Here is a 23,365-nt window from a genome sequence, read left to right on the forward strand (position 1 = left end):
AAGAAATACAGTATTATGAGACTGACAAGAGTAGAGAAGTGAAAAGAGGAGAACAGGCAGAYCAACCACTTGTCTGCCTACAAGTTTTACTAGAATTAATTTCATTGAAATACATTTCTTTCCCACACTTCATCTTGTCACCCAAGTATAACAGAGCAAGACAACAAAATGAGATGCTAACAGCACACAAGGAAACAGCAAGTGCCGGGCTCTGCATTCACAAGGTGAACAAACCGCTCTTAGGAACCTAAAGACAATGCAAAAAACTGCCTGCTCCCAGAACATTGGGCAAAGCAAGCAAGCAAACATGAGACAAGATAAAGGAGGCTGCACTCTATGCAAGGAAGGGGCATAAACGAATGCATCTTTACTATGAAAAATGCAGAGACACAATTGAGAGTTACGGGTGAGAATCAGAGTGGATACCAACAAAGATACTATCATGGTGGATGTCTGCCACAGACTGACTGATCAGGAGGAGGAAGTAGATGAAGCCTTCTTCAAACAACAAGAAGTCTCATGATCATAGGCTTTGATTCCCGAATTCAAACGTCCTAATGATTGCAAAAACGAAATGAATGAATGAATTTAAAAGACAGGAATCTGTAAAAAGGTATTTTGCCAATATATTAAAAACTAAATGTTAGTGTATCCTGAAGACAAATTAAATAGACTAGAAATTTTTTATTGTTCGTACAGATCAACTGCATGGGAAAGCAAGGTGTTATTGTGAGGAATCAAACACCAGTTTAAAGCTATATTTGAAAGGAAATGTAGCATCTTATTAATTCTGTAGATATATTGTGCACAGTATCTTTAAATAATACATAATGAGAAAATGTTAAGGAGGGAGTTTAGAAACCTTATAAATGTGATTTCCACCAGATTTTTTTTCCTTGCTTATCTTTTACTGCTTTTTATTGTATCCGCCAGCACAATAGTTCTAGTTCAGAACAGTGCAATAACACCAATTATCTAGTAGAACAAAATTAATACAAATAAAATGCAAACTCCATGGTCTGTCATCTCGTGTACATTTTTTAGCTTAAGACGGTTCCTGTCCCAGAAGGCTTACCAYTGAGATGGGATTAAAGTTATATATTCACAAAATCTCCAAATATTTCAATAATGGTCATTTTAACAACTGAGATGACAATAATTTATCCTGTCTTYGGTGTCAAAATACCTACTAGCCAGAAGGTCAAACCTATTGTACAAGTGTAAATGAGACAAGAGACAGAGGTCTCTCTTCAGGAAAATTCTAAAACTAAAAAGCAGAGCTCCCTCTCCATTGCAGCTGCTGCAGAGTTTGCTTCTAGCATGTTGTGTTTGCACTCAATTGGAGCTCTCCTCCTATAATCAGCCTCCAGTATTCATTYGTATCTCAAAGCCTCAGCTTCAGCTTAGTGCTAAAGGAAAAAAAAATAAACTTGATCAAATCATTAAAAGACATCTAAAAATCTAACTGCTATATCAACACTTAAGACACCCACTGGATAGACACCTGTGGATCTAACAATATTCCTCAACCTCCTGAGCTGCTCTTGAAAGCTGGCCCTCACTACTCTTCTTTCTCATTACCTTGTGGTTTTGGATATTCTCCCTCAGGAAAGCTCCCGGATTCGTTCTAGTTATGAACTAGATAGGGCAAAAAGCTTGCCTCTGCAGACTCAAGAAAACAATAATGAATTAGTTGGTATTCTATTCACATTTGTAATGCTCTCTTCCTGAAAAATCAGAGGAGAGGCTTCTCCTCCTAAAAAGAAATATTAAGTCTATTTTACAGAAGAGACGGATTAGATTTACTACTTTCACCATAAAAAGCTCACATTTGTTTTAGAGCTAACAGCTTAAGCTCAGCGGATTTTATCTGTAATTGGAGCAGTATTATAACTAAGTTTCTTTAACACTGAATCTAAAATTAGAAAAATGTACTCATGCTTAAGAAGGAAAATAAAAATTAGCTGTGTTGAATCAAATAGCAACAAGATAAATTCTACATGAACACAATGTCAGATTCTGTAAYAAAATTATTCAGTCCAACTACTCATTACCAATTTGCAGCCAATATGCATTTCAAAGGGGAAGAAAAATTCCGAGCAGTTGCATATTCAAATGAATACAAAATAGAAAATACCAGCAAACGACTTCAGACCCACTATTAGTGTTTTGCAAACAAATCACACTTTAAACAAAAGTAACTTGCTTTGGCCTTTGTAAGTTGCCGCAACACAGGTAACAGTAATGCAAACCTGTAAAAGAATTCGCATTCAATAAAATGATTTCTGAGCTAAGCAGGTCTGTCGTAATACATTCATTCAGCATGACATTTTAGCTTCCATAGTTTAAACCATAAAATTTATAAAACTCACTCCAAAAGACTGAGTCCAATTATCTAACTATTTTAGTTTCTCCTTCACATATTTTAATTGCTTACCACAACTTTATTACTTACTTTCCATCTAATTCCGGTCTTTTGCACACACAGTGAAACTTGCCACCAAAATCTATATAAAGATCATCATCCACAGTATGGAATATTTGACCAATGGCAATTTTATCTTTGGCAGGTCCCAGCTGAATTAAAGGAGAGCGTCTCAACATAGATGCAAAGGATTCCCGTTTTTCTGAAGGAACCTACAACAGAAGCACATGTTTTACAAAACATGCCATCTGAGGAAGGAATTTAATAAAATGTATATCACATAAATAGGCTCCATTCACTAAATTACAAGTCAAGATTTCATGCATCTGGACCATYTTCAGCAAGTCTTCAAGGGAAGCATCTTTCAGATCTGGTATACTTCTCCATTCCAAAACATTCTACACATTAAAAGCAAAGTTTTTATTAATTCAGTCACACAAAAGGTAACACTCAGCACCTTCAGAATCTTCTGAAAACATCTCCAGTTCTGTTATTGAGTARGCAAATTGATTTAAAAGCACAATCACAATATTAGGAGATAATTCTGCAAAGAATTCATCTCAATCTTTTTATCTTCAGTGAGGAAAAAAGAACAGAATTAGGACCTTGTTGCTATTCATGAAACTATTTAATAATGAACAATATTTAAATCTTAATTTTACAGAACAAATCTATTTTGCCAAAGCAACAGAAGTGGAATGTTCACACAAGACTTATCTCTAATACATAGAAGAAAATATTCAAAACCTTCAATTTTCTCACTTTCAACTCTACAACTTTGTTCAAAGTATTTTAATCCAGTAACTAAATAAACAAAATGCCAGTTTATTCCCATAAAGCTTTGGAAAATGGAAGAACACAAATCCTCCTATCCTCCTTCATGGAAACATCTTTCTTCTCCCTGACCTGTGAAAGACTATCATAAGTCTCCCGTTACATGTTAGATTAAAATACCCAAGTATAACAAAGTGAAACTCATATACCTTCCTATAATATACTAAATTTGACTGCTTTTCAGGATTATCACTTTTGAAACACAATTGGTAAAAACCAGCCTTCTAGCAGGTCAAAGGCAACAAACATTTTGGAAGCAATGAATACCTGAAATCAAGATATGAAGAAAAACATTTTACAGACGAATAACCAAATTCACAAAAAGAGAATCTATTAGTTTTTTCAAGTATTTAGAAGTAATTAACTGGAGAGAATAATTATTCCATGCAAAATTACAAACTGTACTCAAACCAGTGTAAGAACAAAGCAGAACAAAATAACCAAGCAATGSTTTAAAGATTTGTTTGCTACAAAATAAAACTCTTCCAGTAATTTACTACAAATTACCAGAAAATCTCAAAGAAAAGAAACACTAATGAGAATTCTCATGATGATTACTATTTCCATTAAGTTAATCCAATGACTGAAGATGTTCAGCACAGCATGTGAATTTGGTAGGGATTCATGGGCACTCAATTTCATATTCACAATTCATGACCTTGTAGGCTTTGCTCAGCAGACAGGGACTTGGAGCTGAATTCACAGCATGTGCAAGCTTAACGAAATTTTATCYGCCTCATCTGTGAGGAAGTGCCAGCAATTCAAAAATTGTAAACAAAAGATTTATAGATTTTCTTAATAYTTATTATGCCCTCAGAGTATAGTCTCATACAGACTATGTCTGCTAATTTTCCATGATGTTCCAGTGCTCAGCAGTGGGCAACAATTACATTGTGCTGRGGATAACCAAATGATCAACTGAAGTATGAGCAATAATATATTTTAGCCAGTCCAGGAGACTGCAATACACAAAAGCAAAAGCCAAWACACTTAGAATTTCTTTCCTTCCTGATTTAAGCTATTTAAAATGGAGTATCTATATGTTATTTAAATCTAAGAATCAACACCATGTCTTCTTGGAGAGCAGAGGAAAGACATCTCGTATCTCCCAACAGATTTACCAAATTTGACAGAATTGAAAAAACAATCAAAAAACCACCACACATTCTCCGAGACTAATCTAAACAGATGCTGGAGAAACATCTGTATTGTAAATGAACAGAGAATAAAGTCATCATTTTCTTTTGTACGTTTAGAGACTTTTATTCTTGGGGAAGTCATAACAAAAGATRGTTTTGAATTCCAACTTTGCTGGAGCAAACAAACAGCATGGTTGTTCCAATGTGACAAAATCTCAGGAATTATAAATCTCACAGTAAATCTGCTGCTTCAGAAACTGGAACTGTTAATTATAGCATCTCAATGACAAAGACTGAGCAAAATGCTTTCAAACATACATACATACATACTTTATATATAAGTATATAAATGTAAATATATGCATCTATCACAAGAAGAAAAGTAGCCAGTAGTGGTGATCCACAAACACAGCAGTAGGATTTCATACAGGAGACCTAGGATCAAATAAGCTTTTGAACCCAGGAATGCACAAATACAGTCTAAATTCAAACACACAAAAATTAATTGTATACGATGCACTTCTCAGTGCTTCAAGAATAAATGCAAAATCAGAGAAGCAATAAGAGAATATATTTAAATAAGATACCATAGGAATTGAGGAGGCAGCAGCAATTTATATGTAACTATTTTAAAGTATAAGCCACACATAAACTTGAAAAGAGAGTAAAAAACAAACCAACCACAAACACACAYCACATACACCCTTCAAAATGAATACTCCTTCAAAACGACCCAGCCTGGGCAAAAGATTATGTCTATCCTCATACTGAGGCATGTTAAAAGCCTGTTATAAGGAAAACTGAGAAATAAATCCTTGTCATTGTTTGCTGAGGTACAATTGGGGGGGGGGGGTAGGAGAGGTTTCAGTGGTTTTTCCACTGATTTCCTCATTAAGAAATCACTGAAGTTTTCCGAATCACCCTTGGAATCCAACTACTTGCCCTTGGAAAGTAAGAAATACTGTTCCATCATCCTGTACACTTACTAACGTTGTTTTTAAAGTTTTATCTCATCCTAGTTATACCTTAGCACTCAATGCCAACTACAAGGTTAAAAACAGCAAAACTCCCGTTTCCAAGTTCTTTTGCTGATTGTTTGATTCCCCACTTCCCTCAATATCATTATCCCACTTTATATTCTTCACTCTTGGCCTAATTTGATTTGTCTGAGGAAGATGACGATGACAGTGAAAACAATCATTCAAAAAGCTGCAGCAGGAATGTTCATAGCACAGGAAGCAGCTGAGTGCTAACAAAAAAATCAAAATTTCCAAGAATTAATATCAGTGACATTAGGTCTCTGCATGCAGAGACTAAATACGTAGTTTAAAAACACAAGGACAGCCTACATGATGTTGAAGATGGAGAGGCAACCGCTATTTACTTTCTTGTAAGGATACTCTTCCACTGATCTAGTTCCCAAATTACATCACCACAGGAGCAGGTGAGTGCCAGGAACCACAGAAGAGAGTGCACAGATACTGCTTGAGATCAATTTTTTTTCTCCCTAATTTGTGAAGACAGACACATTAACACGCTATGGATTYCCTGCTTTTTTCACCCCCCAAAACAGGCCATGCTAGTTACTAGTATTACTCTCCTGTATCTCCCTGGGTAGGAAAAACAGACATTAAGCTCTCCAACATACAAACTTGCCTGTGAAATAGTCTCTGTACAAAACACATAAATGCTTTCCTTAAACACTGACACATGCCCTTCATTCCTTACTAGTACGGAGATTAAAGTCAGCGAGATTTGAAAGCTAATGTACCAAGAATTCTTGGGTCATTTTTCATTGTGGACAATTTTCCAAGGGGCATCATTAATCTTTTTCAATTATATGGTTAGTTTTACAAGTCTGCAAAATTCTCTACTCTGCTTCCTAGAAGACGCTTTTCACRGAATCACAGAATCAGTAAGGTTGGAAGGGACCTCTGGAGACCATCTAGTCCAACCTCCCTGCTCAGCAGGGTCACCTACAGCATGGTAGACAGGGTTGCATCCAGGCAGGATTTGAGTATCTCCAGAGAAGGAGACTCCACAGCCTCTCCGGGCAACCTGGTCCAGTGCTCTGTCACTCTCACAGGGAAGAAATTCCCTCTCACGGTCAGGCGGAACTTCCTGTGCTTCAATTTCTGCCATTGCCTCTTGTCCTGTCGCTGGGCACTACTGGAAAGAGTCCAGCCCCATCCCCTTGACACCCTCCCTTCAGGTACTTACACACACTGATAAGATTCCCCCTCAGTCTTGTCTTCTCCAGGCTAAGCAGGTACAGCTCTCACAGCCATTCCTCACAGGGAAGATCCTCCAGTCCCCTAATCATCTTTGTGGCCCTATGCTGGACTCTCTCCAGTAGCTCCACATCCCTCTTCTACTGCGGATCCCAGAACTGGACACTGAATAGAGGGGCAGGATCACCTCCCTCGACCTGCTGGCAATACTCTTCCTAATGCACCCCAGGATATCATTGGCCTTCTTGGTCCAGAAGGCCCAGATCCTTCTCTGCAGAGCTGCTTTCCAGCAGGTCAGCCCCCAGCCTTTACTGGTGTATGGAGTTATTTCTTCCTAGGTGCTGACTCTGCACTTGCCCTTGCTGAACCTCAGGAGGTTTGTCTCCACCAAATCTCCAGCCTGTCCAGGTCTCTCTGAATGGCAGCACAGCCCTCAGGTGTATCAGCCACTCCTCCCAGCTTGGTATCATCAGCAAACTTGCTGAGGAGGCASTCTGTCCCYTCATCCAGGTCATTGATGAAGAAGTTGAACAGCACTGAGYCCTGGGGAACTCCACTAGCCACTGGCCTCCAACTAGACTCTGCACCACTGATGACAACCCTCTGAGCTCTGCCTTCCAGCCAGTTCTCAATCCACCTCACAGTCCACTCRTCTACCACACTTCCTGAGCTTGCCTAGGAGGATGTTATGGGAGACAGTGTCAAAAGCCTTGCTGAAGTCAAGGTACACAACTGCTCTCCCCTCATCTACCCAGCCAGTCATGCCATCATGGAAGGCTATCAGATTGGTAAAGCAGGATTTCCCCTTGGTGAATCTATGCTGGCTACTCCTGATCACCTTTTCCTCTATATGCTTGAAGATGACATCCAGGATGAGCTGTTCCATCCCCTTTCCAAGGATGAAGACGAGGCTGACTGGCCTGTTGCTCCCTGGCTCCTCCTTCTTGCCCTTTTTGAAGRCTGGAGTGACACTGGCTTTCTTCACTCCTCAGGCACCTCTCCAGTTCTCCATGACCTTTCAAAGATGATGGAGAGCAGCCTGGCAACAACATCCATCAGCTCCCTCCTTTTCAAGAGTGTGAACATCTAAYAGCATACAAGAATTCTCAAAACACTGCCACCAAGAATACTTCTGTGGACAAGTTAGTAACAGAAAGTAAGCTAAAATACATTTTTTTCTTCCTAGCTTTCCACATAACCTAAGGGAGTTCGCATTAGACAGCAGTTTGTCTCAAGCTTCTTTAAAAGATTAAATTCCATTTTGAAGGGTTTTCCCCCTCAGCGATTTCTAAATCTTCTTAATTGCATTTCATACTGTGGCCTCAGAAAAAAACAATAAGACAACGTGATAATATGGCAATACACTCTCAAAGAGTGTTGTCCATGCAGCTGTGATACACGATGTATCAGTATGTGTCAAGCTGAAAAAGTTACAGAACATCACAAAATTCAGAAGAACAAAGGGTACATTCTTTTCAAGTACTTGAAGCATGAAGATTTTTTAATGCCTATTTGATTTTCCTTCTGATTTCTAGGGTTTAAAGTTGTTCACAACTATTTGGATGCCTTCCACTTTTTGTGCACATAGTTCAATAAAAGAAGGTAGCTCTTTCAAGACCTGAATATTCTACAAGGCAATATATATTTAACAGAGGAAAAAGTTACAGATTTAAACCCAATAAGATCCAAAGGAAAGAAGCAACTCCAATGGAGGAAATTACTACACAATTTCTGGAGCAAAGCCTATGACTGTACAAGCAGGGTGGTCCTATCCCACCCAAGGAGCAACAGGTCTTAAAAACCCTAGCTACATGCTTTACGTTTGCTTGCAAAGACAAGTAGCATGCATACTGGAATGTGTGTGATACGGATGAGACATGGATAAACGAGATGAGAGACTGCTAATCAGACTGCTACAGTTAGGGAGTGAATGACATATAAACGTCAAGCAGCATGAAAAATGCAGTCTYTTGTAACTATGGAATTAGTCTCCTCAGTACTGTCGTTCAAGGCCAGACAGATTTTTCTCCCTCAAAGTTAGCTACCAAAAACAACAAAATAGGACAACAAATTTGCAATAGCAAGTTAACCCAATGCCAGCATGGCTAACAGCACAATGGCTTGGAGACTATTCCAAACTTGACTGAACAAGGCCCTGAGCAGCCTGACCCAAGGGGCCAGAATGGACAACCTTCAGGGGACCAACTGGTATTACTTCAGTAATACTTCAGTACTTTTCACAGTACAAAATAGGGAAGGCAGGTTATTGTAAAGGGTGATACAATACAAGAACTCTTCTCTGAGCTGGTATATTGGTAAGGTACATACTTYAACAACCAAGTAAGTTCATTCCTATCTACTAGCCCACTAACCCTTATTTTTCCATTCATAGCAACTATTAAAAATGTACCGTTACTTATATCCAAGTCTAAATTGCAAATCTCTCTAGTGTGATTTTACTATATATAAAAAAAATAAATGCAACAAGCTCTACTTTTTGYGAAGATATCTTCCTCTTTGAAATCAACTCTATCCCTCAAAGAACAAGCCAGGCATTTATTCCAAAACTAGTAATCTTTGCAGTTCTTATTAYAATCTTCAAGTAATATGAATTGTAACTGGAGTCTACAATGTTGTAACATGTTTGGCTCAAGTACTTTAAATCAAACATTGATTTCGCATAAAAATCTCACCTTAAAGCCAACAGGAGCAGCACAAACAGATTTAAAGACAATACAGTGCAAAATCTGAAGCCCAACTTATTTTAGGGTGAGGGGCTATTAAGTAGAATTACAAGTATTACAAACTCCAGAGTTCTCCTAAACCCAAAGGACAAGCAAACCATTTTCATCACCATTTTTCCCTTGCATATTTAAGTTCTTCCGAGACTTAATGTAAAGAGCCAAGGGGATCACTGAGAGGACTAATATATGATAAGTGACTGTAACTTCAACAAGTAAGTCCTACCGCAATTATGGCTCAAAGTTTTTACAACTCACTTCTCCAGGTGCTGCCTTCTCTTTATAAATTAAATTATTTGGTCTAATGATGATGATTCTTTATGGAAAAGTTCAGTCTTCCTTTTTCTTGTCTTAGAATATAATGCCTCAAATATCTCAAACTCATCTCAAAACAAAAATATGCAGCGCTCCCTCCAATAGACAAAATAAGTTCCAGTACCTTTGCCTATCACCTCCAGCTTTGAATGTTTTTGTGAATTTGTGAATTTTTTTGTGACTACCAGTAGATAGTGACTTTAGACCTTTCTTAAAGCAGAAGCTCTGCTTCCCGTAGAAACAGGAAGAAAAGTTTAGGAAAAAAAAATTAATTAAGAGCTGACACTAATGTTTACCCTTCAAAATACTGTCAATCTCCAGGAAGTGCCTAACCTAGACTTCAAAAAAACAAAAGCAACAACAAAAAAGAAATTGCATCTTCAGGTTGTTTCCATTGTACAGCTATCTTCTACCAAGACCTCATTCCCTTTAAATCTGCAGATTTCTTCAGAGTTRCATTCATATCCTTCTGGACTCTTGGTCTAAAGTAGTTGTACAGGTTAGCAAACATGGGACAAAAATGCTCCCATCAGCCTGCTTTGGCTCTTTAGCACTCTCAAGCCTACACAAAGAACAGGCTTACCTTGAGTCATTGTTTTTCTTGGAGATATTCAAAAGCTGTCTCAGCAGGGCCCTGGGCAACCAGCTCCACGTGATCCTGCTTAAGCAGACGGCTTGGACTGGATGATCTCTAAAGGTCTAGCCTCAACCATTCTGTGATTCTGTGTTTCCTCCTTCAAATTTTCAAAATATTATCCTACGGTTTATGTACATCCCAAAATGCAGAAAATACCATCAGTAATCACATCAATATATAACATTCATTAGCTACGGTAGTACACATGCTAATCCTTCGCAGAAGGTTTATGCCTACCATTCTTTTTATGGAGAACACTAGTTACAGCTCTGTACGCCAGAGACTCACCTGCTTGTTTATTATCAGCAAATTTATCACCAGGAAATAGAATGAAAATCTCAAATGTACTTGTACTCTGATATGGTTGTTATATAGAGCGCATGACTTGCTTAAATTTTGTACTGGGCACATCAGAAGCTTAGGGTAAAATATGGCTCCAGAACGCCACTCCAGCTTTCAGGAAAATAGTAATACAAAGAAAGGAATCATCTCTTCAGTGTGACATACCTTTTCTTCCCGATCTCTACTCTACCATTAAAAAAAAAAAAAGACATAATTAAAAATATCAGATTAGTTGTTAACCTCTTGATAGGTAAACAACATTAGTCTCCAGTGGAATTAAAGATGATGATTCCCATATTGGTAGCTACTACACTGTATTCATCCATGAAGAACATATGCCATACACACTGCCACTCTGCTGACTAATAAAGGAAGATGTTTGACCACTATTTATAGCCCTTTTCAAAATCTAATGTTTAATTCWGTAACATGGAATAAGGCTAATATTAAAATACCATCTGTTACTTTTTACTAAATATTTACGGACAAAGCAGACACACAAGAAACTATGCACATAAAAACACTCGCAAAGACTATTCCTCATACAGCTCTTTATAATATAATACAAACTAAGTCACAAGTTTTAGCTAGCATACAAGTAATTAAATACAATTGCCAACAAAATGAACCTATTAAAACATGTAACAGCTCAATAAAATTCCACTTACACCTATACAATTATAATAGAAGACAGCATGAACTCARAGAGTTTTTTCTTGTAAAGTATACAGGGAGTTTTGCAATTTTTTCGTCATAATATAGTTCTTTTCCTCTCTGATTAGTGGTCTGTGGTTTTATCYTATGAAAAAATATCAAACAGTTGAAATTCATACTATTTCCCAACTGATTCAACTTACAAGCCCAAATGGGCAACCACAAAGACAAGGAGGAGCTTTTCTGYTTCCTTAAAAGAGGGTTTTTTCATTTTATTCCAAACAAACAGATAATGATGAGGAGTTAATATATAGTTCTCCCTAATAAAGGGTTTTGAAAATGACTACTATGTAAAGTTGAAAAAAAAGCAAGATTTGTGTTATTTTAATAAAATTACTGAAAGAAAATGGCGCAAAAGGGAAGCWTAAAAGAAGGTCAGTTGACTTGAGCAAAAATAAAAGCAATGATTTAGGGACAAACTAAGATTGATGATTGTAAAGTCATGAAGGACAGTTCTGAAAGTCATAGGAGAAAACGGGAAAATTCCTTGCTAGAAAACAAGACGATATTTATAAGGAATTTCATGCAATTCCTCTTCTTTGCAGACTGCTGCAAGTCCTAACTTGCAAGTCCTAAACTTGCATACAAGCTTATACTGTGATGATGAATTCTTTATAAATATTCTAATTAGTATTAGAATAAAGTAATATTAATGTCTCCAATCTATACAGTAAATATCAATATAACTAAAAAAGCACTGTCTACTATCACAATAGCTTCATTGCCAAACATATTTTTTATTCTGCCTTTAAAGTCACCTTTGTTCTTCTGAACATAGAAATATGTTCTGAAGACACGAGGACTTAYCAGCTAGGAAAACAACAGTATTTTGAAAAGCAACAACAAATAAAAGCACAGTAACTCAGCGGATACCATATCGATGAAGTTCTGCCCACATCTAAGGATCCGATCTGCGCCCTCAGTGGTACTGAGCACCAAACTATATAGTTTTAGAACAAGCACAAATAGTGTCTGTACCTATCTTTTTTAAAGGTACATTTTGAAGAAAGTAGAAGGGAAATCACAATCATTTTTCAATAAAATATGGTACTACAAAACCAGCATTCAAGAGCACAGTGAGCACCATAAGCCTTTTCTTTGGACTTTAAAGCTTTTTGAGGAAAAAAACTTGTATTTGATGATTCAAAAAAGCAAAGGAAAAAGGTTCCTTTTGAATAGAATAATATAAAGGAGATGGACTGCTATGTTTTCATTCTTAACTTTATTAAGTCTGTATAAACTTTCAAAAACTTCCATACTTAAGGTTTTAATTGTCCGCAGTTATTTCCCATCACAAACAAAGATACAAGCACCCTCAAAAGAAGTGTCAAAAGCAAAACATATTCTTCAGCGTTCCAATCAATAGTGGGACATCCATACATTTTCCTCAATGCAGAGAAGAAATGTAGTTTTATTTTAAGAAAGCAAAACAAACTAATTCCTTTAGCCAAGAAGGCTGAAGGAAAAAGCTGAAATTAAGCATTTAAAAATCCCTTGGTAAGAAGTAATGACTAAGTGTTCTGGCAAAGTGTCATTTAAGTTTCACTGAAGGCAACAAGATATTTGGCAAGTGATTTGCCGTGCAAGTCCAATACTATTCTGTAAAGAACTTTTCATTAAATCCCTGCCTATTTATTTTTAAGTATCCGCAGGATCAGATTTTAAAAGTAGCACAGCTATCAAAGCTAACATAGCCTCATATTCACTACTAATTTGAAGGTAAAAGTTGACAGTGAGTTTGCTACATACAATGTGCAAGAAGCCTCAATGCTCTTGATCTGACTTCAGAGCGTACTTCAACAGAAATTTCTACRGGAGCAGCACTCTCTCCCCTATGGAACTGCTAAAAATGCATAGCTACTCTGTAAGTCTCTTGTGCATCTCAGACAAATCAATCTGACAGGGTTTTAGACTTAAGCTGTAAACTGGAGAACTTAAAACTGCACTTACCAATCTATTTGAAGCTAGCTGAGCTATAAGTCCCCAAATATGAAGTACAGCTTACTTTTTAATTTAGTCTTAAGTAAACTACAAAAATAATTTARAAAACTCTAGGAAACCTCTTTTAGATAGTTACATTCAGTGGACATCCAAGATGCACTCGTAAGGCAGAAAACACCAAAATTAATAATGAAATACAAATTTTAATGTTGCTTTCTTACATGTACATATTATGACTGATACACTTTCTAAAAAGTCCGCAGATCTCTCCAAAGGATGTGTTATGGTCCAACCACAAGCTGTTGGGCTAAGTGCAAGACTCTTTGGCTTACATTCAATGTTTTGTCAGTCATCGTCAGACTRGATAGCCACAATGATCCCTTCTAGTCTAAAAACCAAGAATTTAATTTTTAGTTACAGAACTACATATTATCCTTGTAATAATTCAGTAAGCTATGCCATTTTTCCAACATCTTATGCCAACAATAAAATCTTCAGAAACATACAACACAAAGATCTTCTTTAAAGTTAACTATTTCTCTGACTTTCACCTACAAAAAGTGGTGACTAGTCAAGAAAGGCTGGTACACAATCATCCATAAAGCTATTTTAAAATGCACACAATGAGGAAACAATACTTTCACTTAAGAAAAAAATTTTTGTTTTGTTCAAGTTACAGTTCCTATTTATCAAGCATTCCCATCCCAAAAAGGAACAAAATGAAAAGAGCTAAGCTTCAGTTATGCTTAGAATAGGACAATTCCTATTTTGTAGCTTTACCCAAACAAATAGGGAACAAATATGGTTACAGGAAGTTTATACAGGTAATATTCATCACATTCGGCAGAAAGAATTGGAAGATTTTGCAGAGAAATTTGGCTATACACGCAATTTTTAATGCCAATTCATACATACTGAAATCACACTTATTAAAATAGTGCTTTAAAATTGTGTTTTCATTGGAGATCAAGAAAGGATTACAATTTTATTTAAAAAAATAACGATTCATCATGCAACTTTCAACCATGTGAAATTAGATGTTGTTTCTTAGACTTATCTAGATATTCTATATGAATAGTGTTTCAAACCCATGGAACAGATCAGCATAATTATTTAGAGGACTTTGTAAAGTGATATAACACATTAATAATGTCTCAGTATACTTTGTTAAATCAACTGCAGCAATACTGTTAATAAAACAAAAGTAACTGTTTTTTTAATTAACAGGCTACCTAACTTTCTGTATCTTTGAATAAATGCATTGCTATCACAGTAAATCTGTCCGACCATTAGCAGAAGTGCCAAAGATATATTTAGATTTGTCTGTATCCAKATTTTTCTGTATTATATACAGAGATACACACATAAATTTAAAGCTATATGTTTTTTTCTGGTGACTTGTTTAAGCAACTGTGCTTAGAAGGAGTAGCATAACAAATACCACAGATGAGTACATCTGGGGAGGGGAAAGCCGTAGCAGCTGGATCAAAACAAAAGCAAGCATCTATAGTTGCTTCTAGACTCTTTTCTGAAAGATCTCACAAGATAAAAAATTGCCTTTTAAAAATATTAGAAAGCAGTAAAGTCACAAAGGATTCCCTGTCACTGGCAGACTCAATGCCAACTTCCTTGTAAAAAGATAATGCAAAAACTGCAAAATTTTTTTTTGAAAAAATTTTTTTCAAATGCAATTTAGAAAATATGCTGCTTACTAGCCAGAAGGATCATTTTCTAACATTAAACTACATATTTTGTAACATAAAATTATATAATTTGATTTCAACCAAACTGTTTATTTTATTAWATTTAAATAAAATCTACATATAATTAAAAATATGAAATCTTTATATCTTTCTTTCAAAGATTATTTTATAGCAAGAACATTTAGAACATCTTGATAGTATCGATTCTAGATTAACAAAACATTAACTTTTCAAAGAGGAAGAAAAAAACAGATGAAAACAATGAGGTGAAGAATATAGCACAGATGAAAGTAAACTGATGTTCTACTTTAATGAATATATGGAGAGACAAATCTTACTGCAATTACTGCATCATCAGCAAGAAAAGAAAAATTCAGACCACTGAAAATTATCTAAACATTTTTTCTACTTCACGTAAAATATGGAGAGGGAAGAAAAACCCAAGAGTTGATATCTGGATCACCTGAACTTGTATGTCCATGGCTTTTTGCGTTCCTCTCAGCTGTTCCCCAATTTATGCATATTCGTCCCTCATCCCTGCACCAGTTCCTGGAGGACCTGGGATCAGCTATGCAAACAGTAAGATCTCCACCAACCCAGCATGTTGCCAGCCACCCACAGAAATACAACAAACATCAGGTTACCTGCAGGTGGGAGCATTCCCAAAGTAACAGCTGGCAGAACACCCAAAAGGTCTAACTCTTCCTTGCAGTTTCATTCTGAGCAGAGATCATCCAGTCTATAAACTCAGGAAAAGTGGGTGATTCACGGATTGTGTCAAGGAGAAAATTTTAACAGAGCAGTCATCAAGTCCAAAAAACAAYGTTTCAAGCCCAGCATCTACCTGTGCAGCTAGACGGTTTAGACAGAACTCCAAATTAATTTTCTGAGCAAAGACACGTCCATGTCCTTGCATTTTAGGGACAGCAGCAATCTCAAACAGCAACCTGAACACAAGGAGGCAGGGGTATCTTGGTTCATGCCTCTCCACCTCAAGTGGACGGCAAGCATACTTTCCAGTTCTAGCATCAGACCTATACAGTAGACCTATCAATTAGATTTGTTCCTAGACCACACCAAAAAAATCCCTACCATCTGTAGCTACACAAACACTGCCTGCCGTGCAGCATTATCATCAGTTATCAACGCAGCTTCATCATCTATCACTATTCTGCACCTTCCAAAGAGACTTTTTTTCAGGCTTCTCAAGGACAGGGTGCTGTTTCAACACACATGGTGAGAGAATTAATTGGGATCTGCCACATTACCAGTGGATGTAAATATCCTGTTGATAACAATAACTAGGAAGAACTAAATCCCAATTTAACCTTTACATTATGGTTCCTTTCTCCAGACATCTCACATGAAGCTAATCAAAATCCGCCAAATGATGCAGTCTGCATTTATTTACTTTTCTGAATGAGCCACAGGCCTCTCTGTGACACCAGTAGTCCCAAGACAGTTTGCATTTTAGGATGCTATCTTTTGACAGACAGTTACCAAAGGCATGTTGCATATGCCTACCACTCACAGCAATGCCCAAGTGATCATTCATAGACTTGGAGCTATCCAAAGTAGTAAGTTCCAGAAAACTGCAATCCATTTCTTACCTGCTATGGTCTGCCTCACGCTGAGGACAGAGCTTTGCAAGGTGCTATGGGCCTTAACACACAGCACATTGCAGAGCCACTACTCTCTATTACAACTCTGCAACAATTTTACCATGTTATAATTATACATGTCTTCAAGAGGAACAACACACATTAGATYTCTGCAGTCTACCAAGAACATCCAGAGTCCTAACTTCTTCATTTCAGAGATTGTTGCTGAAATACCATTTGATTGTTACAAAATTCTACTATATATACCATAAGCTGAGTACCTCATTCAACACACCCAATCGGGCCCACAGCTGGAACTGACCAAAGTCAGAAGAACCAAGTTTTGGTGTCTCAAAGTGCTCACTGGTTAAAACCATTCCCTCGGAGAAACTTCAAAAAGATAAATAAGTTCATTCCCACCATAAGGCAAAACAACTCTCAGAGCGGATACAGTTGACAAGGTGCTGAGAACTCTGCAATACAGTCCTGGTCTAGGCATGAACCTGGATCTGCACGCTTTCACAGCATAGCTGGGGTAGACATATGCTAAGCTTCTCAAATGCAGTCTTACAAACAGATAAAGCAAGCCAAGAGAAACTTTCAAATAAAGAAAACTCATTCCAGCTCCTGCAAATTCCACAAAAGGCAAGCTGTGTTCCTAGCTAATCAGTAGTTTCAGTTACTTGAATGCTGGCCAAAAGGTAATCTATGTAAACGAGAATAAAAGCTCTAGGCTTGGTGTGCATATATATATATATATATATATATATATATATATATATACACACGTATGTATGTAAATGCTATTACATTTGCAATCAAAACAAAAATGTTTTCAAACGAACTATTTGTTAACACTGGTAAAGAAATTCATCCACACAGAGATTAGAGATGCCTTAATAAATATTGGTGATRTGAAAATGCCCTATTTTCTACCAAAAAAAGATTTTTGTTCTCAAATATCTGCAATTTCAATACAATTAAGTTCATGTCTTCTACATGTTATCTAAGGCAGAAAAACAGATTAAGAGAAATATTTCTCATCAATAATTACTTTAAATAGAATTCTGAATTATGCTATGCTTTATTCCAACCCATTCAGTGTTACACACTATTTAAAGAGGTTGCCAAGACACTGCATAAGGAATATAGATTCATTTCCTACATATCATAATCAAAGAGCAATATATTCTTTTAGAAAGTCAAACATGCAATTAATAGCTTAAATTCTCCCGTTAGGCAAGAATAAGTAACATAAAAACTTTGAATAGGTGATATGAAGAGTTATTTTATTATCTTTAAGAATGTTTTGTTAAAAAAATAGTGACAAGAAGTTTAAATGCCCTTTTTAAGTTCCTGAATACTTTTGGAAAGGAACTTCTGACTGAATAAGTTAAAAAATTGTAATTTTGAAGGAATACCTTATCATCTCTATATATCAAAAATTAATCACTATCATGCTCTGATACCATCCCACTTGAAACTGATCATTTCATAAATTACTGATGCTTTCTTGAGTAGTATTATAAAACTGCTACAAAACAACCTACAGATTAAACTACTTAATTTTCATACAACAATCCCAAGTGCGTGGGCATGCACATTATTCACATTATTATATAAAACTTTCTATAAGGTTACAAAATGAGTATTACAATCACATATGTGAAAATTAATTAAATTGCATCTGAAAAGAGGAGATACAATTATACATTTTTAAAAATACTCATACGTGCATAAAACGTGAACAATTTAAATACCTAGATTTAGAGAACAGAAAATATGATCCATCTGATAAATTCTGTTCATCAACTTAAAAAACAGCTGCAACATTAATGAGAAGCACTACCAAATAAATATAATGCATTTCTGCCAAGATTAAAATATCAGAATAAAGAATGAAGATTAAAAGAAAAAGATTTTCAAAGCTTCCTAAACAATTCCAAAATTGGGAAGCAGGAAGCATGGAATTTGTCCCTTCACTGTGGAMTGGAAAAAAAAGCATCTTCTTAATAAATGCTTTCCTGTAAAACATGTTACTCGAGGAACTAAATAGGAAACACCTCAATTATGTTGTATTTTTCCTAAAACATCTAGAAAGAAACAATGCCCTCTGCTGCCCTGGAATTAAAAGTTCACATAAAGCCCAATAAACCTATTCCTTGTTCAGCTGTCTCTCCCTAGTGGTCATACAGCACTCACAACCTAATCCATGAAAAATGGTGAAAATTTAAATACACAAATAAATAAGTAAAAAAAAAAAAAGTATTATTTAATAGTAACATAGGCCTGACATTTTGTATCCTGCTATTAAAAAGCAAAAAGAGCCCAACAGAGCACTTCTATCACATTTGCGACCTATTGCAGATCAATGGCAAAGATGTTATTTTAAGTACCCATTTCTCCTTAAAACAGGTATTTGCCACCTTCTAGTCATCCACATGTTTTTTTAAAACCTTTCTTACACCATTTAGTTCACACAGAAGGAAAGGATGTTATTTATTCTTAACTAGTTACTTCATTCTTACATTTTCTTGGTAACCTAGTACATAGTTCAGTAACTGTTTCTCTACCAGTATCATCAAAAATTATCATGCCCTTCCCAAAATGAAAGGTTTCCCACCTTCCAGGCAGACAGCTTCAGTATATGTATACTCAACAGAGAATGCCTAAAGCACTTCCCTTTCTTCTAAAATACAGTTTTCTTTATGCAATTCCACACAGAGGAATGGATAAACTTGTCTTCTCTATGTTGAGTTTAAAATATGCAAGCTTAGACATCAGTAATACAAAGCAGTATTTGTAATACTGCAGTAACAGATAAACTACCTGTGGTAGACAAGGTTAACTATCACAGTGTTTCTCAGAACACTTCATTCACCATGGCACTAATCTTTAACAATTTCAGTCAACTTTTCAGCATCTGCTCTACATATTTCACTATTTTCAAAATGGTTACAACAAAATCATGAACTGAACATAAAAAACAGCATGCAAAGCCCTAAATAAGGATACCCACATAACACTAAATAATACCAGACAACTATGAAGTAAAGTCAGTAGTAAACATACGCTGCTACGTCTGTGAAATTATCTAGCAAAGAGTATCATCATGCTTTTTAAACTATCTAAAATGAAAGCACATCAATATACCCATTTATCAAATTTTCTACCATATATAAAAAAATAAATCATTCCCTAWCAAACACCGTAACACTAACACAGTTTCAAAAATATGAGGAAAAAAAAAAAGCCTCGTTATCCATGAAACCAGTGCAGAAAAGTCACAAAATCTGTCTGTATGTTTTTTTCCCTCCAAAGAAATAGAGACGCTAAGGACCCAATTAACATATCCATGCTTCTACAGCCAGAGCACCAAAAACCCAACAGTATTTTACGCTCAGCTATTCACCAGCAGAGATACGGAATATAAGCTTTTCTCTAGGTGTGGCTCAGCTAGGGGCTGAGCAAAAACACATTCCTCCTGTTGAGGGGAAAAGATCTTGTACATTCATGGATTCCAGAAAGGGACAGCAGTCAGAGCCACTTCTTTTTCTCCTCAAAAGAGGATGTTGCTCTCTTTAAAAGGATCCAAAGGGGCTCTCTAATGGTTAGTTTTTCCAGCAAGCAGCAGTACATCCATCAAGATTGTCCAGCTCTACACCGCGTTAGCATCTGGATTGCTCCTAGCTTTACAAAGTTTACATGCCAAATACGGCACTTCCTGCCAATCAAAAGTAAGTTGGAATTCATGAAAAGAAACCTTGAAAGAACCAAAAGTTGCAAGTCCAAGCGCTCTCATTTTCTTCTTGTTTCTGTACACCATCTTCCCACAGCTTGCTTACTCTCATCAAAACCCACTCCCTCTTCCACACAAGAAAAGGACCCTTCCTTTTCTTCCACTTCCACTTAAAAGAACAAATGAATAGATCAAAGAACAGTTCAGAAGCACTCAGGGCAATCCTACTCCATCTCATTGTTATGTTTCTAACATCACTGTGCTATCACAAGGAGAGATATTGTTTTCCTCTTGTTCATGTGAGAAAGTAATTCAGTAGAGCGAGGAAAAATCCAGATTTGTTCCTGCTCTTCATCTTATACTCCTAGTTTAATTTTGTACTGTATTATATGTATTTATAAGTAGATATGTGTGTATGTATATATACACACTATATATATATACACACATACACACATATATAAAAATATATGTTTTGAGTTTATGTTGTAAAAAAAAATTGCTACACAACATTGAAATTCTGAGGATTTTCAGAAGGAAGCTGCAGACCTACTACTACGTAATGAAACTCAGATTCTGACATGCCAGTGTTGGTTCAGTACATATAGAGAGTCTCTAAAGGCTTGAAGGTAAAGGCTTGAAGGTAAAATTAGAAAAGAATAAATTCCTAACTTCTCACTTCAACAGAAAAAGAAATCAGGAAAAAAAGAAAAAAAGAGTCCAGTATCTTCTACAGCTAGATCAACTGGATCCATTCTTAAACTCTTCTCTGTATATCAGCTTTAAGTTATCATTTGAGCCAGAAATACTGGGTTAGACTGACCTTCAATCCCAGCACAGTCTTGTTAGTATGGATATTCATTGAAAAACGGAGTGTTAACAAAAATCTGGGATATCTCGTCCTGGATTCAGCGACTGAAGACATTTCTAATTCTTTATTCCTAGAACTAAGACAGACCTGCAATACTAATTCACAACTTTATTCTCATTATCTTACCTGTCACRACACTTATCCTCTCAGTAATGCCAGTACCTCATGGATCAAACAGAACTGGAAGAGGTATGAAGAGTGACAAGGATGAACAACAGTATGAAATTAACTTCCACATGAGAAACAACCCAATAGATCAAGGTTTTTCAGTCTGGAAGAGATATTCTGCGTGCATTAGTATGTTAGTACACACACATCACTTTTCTTCTGTAGTTCCTTAGATGCTTTTTACTGGCCACACTCACAGCCTATCCTGTAGGAAAATCAGCACAACAAAATTAAAGCAAGATCTTCTAGAAGAATTTAAAAAAAATCTCCAAGTTGATTTTACCCAAACTCATCCATTCTTTCACAGATCTCAATCACTCCCACTTTCTTACCCGCATACTCACAAGCACCAAGAAGCATGTATCTAACTAGTCTCAGCAAGATTGCATGGAAGACAAAAGATGCCAGCTTTCAAGGCCTCACCACATCTCTGAGGGGTTCTTCTTGATTAGCAATAACAAACTAGTTTTTGGACAAATGCTTTATATCCTTTAGAAGTCAACAGTTGTTCACAGGCTCATCCTCTGCTTCAGAATATTAYTTGCTTCAGTTTCAATAAATATTAGGTTATGCTGCTGCTTCTCCTTGTTTGTTTGAAGTAACTGTTTTCATAGTGGTGTAACAGGAAAAGGAATGGTATATGAGAAATGCTGCACCCTTGTTCCCATCATCCTATTATTAGGATGCAAGATCTGCTTTTGATGAGTCATCTGTGCTGTGGCCTTATCAGACCGATGGCCTTGACATAAACATCACAATTCTCGATTTTACTGCTAGGAACAGTGTGCTGGGGAACTGTTTTGCCTCCTTAGTTAATACTGTTTCRCCTCCCCCTAGTTATGTTGTTTCTTTCACATACTCACATTTCCATTCCTGTTCCCCTTGTACTAATCTTAATATTTCTGTTAGAAATCTTGATAGTACTGGCCTAACAGGGCTTCAATCAGATCTGCACTTCTTTTATGAAAAATCTTCTGCTTTCTATTTGTATASAAAAGCCAGGACATAGTTTTGCTTGTATATCTGTGTCTTGTATTTTAAACATTCAAAGCTACTTGCATGTCTTCTTTAAAAATKAGTTAGATATTTGTATGAATACCTTTAAAGAAAGCATTAAAATGACAATATTTTTGTAAGACTGAGAACCAGTGAGAAAGGAAATAAAAATAATCTGAAGATTTGATAATTAGCAAAGAAGAAAAAATAGTAACGACTATYCTATATTCACTGTGAATATAGACAGGTATATAGATAAAGGACTGTTATGGATAAACGTAACCTTTAAAAATAGACCACCACAAAACAAAACAAATACACTAGTCARCAGCACTCTGAACATAAAAAAAGAAAACATCACAAGATCCATACGTGCCCAGGACATTTAGGGCAAAATATGAAGGAACCGACAGAATTCCAAAATTACAGTGAGAAGCGAAAGGGAAATATTGTAAAACAGAAGAAATAAAAGCACTGCCGTGAATACAATGCTACCTTTAAGTTTTTCCGTTTTTTTTTCTTTTTTTCCTAAGGAAGTATTGCAACAACGGTTTAGCATCATCTTAAGGAAAAGAAAACTGCTACGGAGATATAAAGCACGATTTATAGTGGCTAAGGCAACCCCCGCAGACTTCCCGACCACGTTCGCCAGCGCCCGCTGACCGCAGCAGAGGCGCCGAACCGCCTCCCAACGGCTGCGAGCTGCGCCCGCGCCCGCGGGAGCCGAGCCCGCCTGCCCCGTGCGCCTTCCCGCTGACCCACTCTCGGCTCCCTGCGAGCGGGGCCTGACGGCAAGACCCCCCACGCACGCACGCCCACGGGCCCACGCGCGCCACGGCCCGCCAGGCCCCGCCCACCCGCGCGCACGTCACGCCGAGGGCGGGGGGGGAGAGGCCACCCCCGCCACGTGACCGCCGCCCTCCGCCTCGCCCTCACCTGCTGCGGGCCGGTGGCGGCGGCGCCCGGCC

The 23,365-nt window shown here is 36.9% G+C and overlaps 1 protein-coding gene across 1 annotated transcript in view; it reads right to left on the bottom strand.

Moving 5' to 3' along the window:
• The window catches only part of MRPS28 (mitochondrial ribosomal protein S28), an 87,795-nt gene extending 64,436 nt beyond the window's left edge, over positions 1 to 23,359 (bottom strand). The window contains exons 1-2 of the mRNA XM_085314320.1: positions 23,334 to 23,359; positions 2,456 to 2,637 (exon numbers count right to left, since the gene is read on the bottom strand). Coding sequence (XP_085170446.1) covers positions 2,456 to 2,604 — 149 coding nt within the window. The 5' untranslated portion in view covers positions 2,605 to 2,637; positions 23,334 to 23,359. The remainder of the gene's footprint in view (positions 1 to 2,455; positions 2,638 to 23,333) is intronic.
• Positions 23,360 to 23,365: the final 6 nt, after the last annotated feature.

The sequence above is a fragment of the Rhea americana genome, unplaced genomic scaffold (assembly GCF_003343005.1).
Source record: "Rhea americana isolate MKP2758 unplaced genomic scaffold, rheAme1 scaffold_40, whole genome shotgun sequence".
Lineage (NCBI taxonomy): Eukaryota > Metazoa > Chordata > Aves > Rheiformes > Rheidae > Rhea > Rhea americana.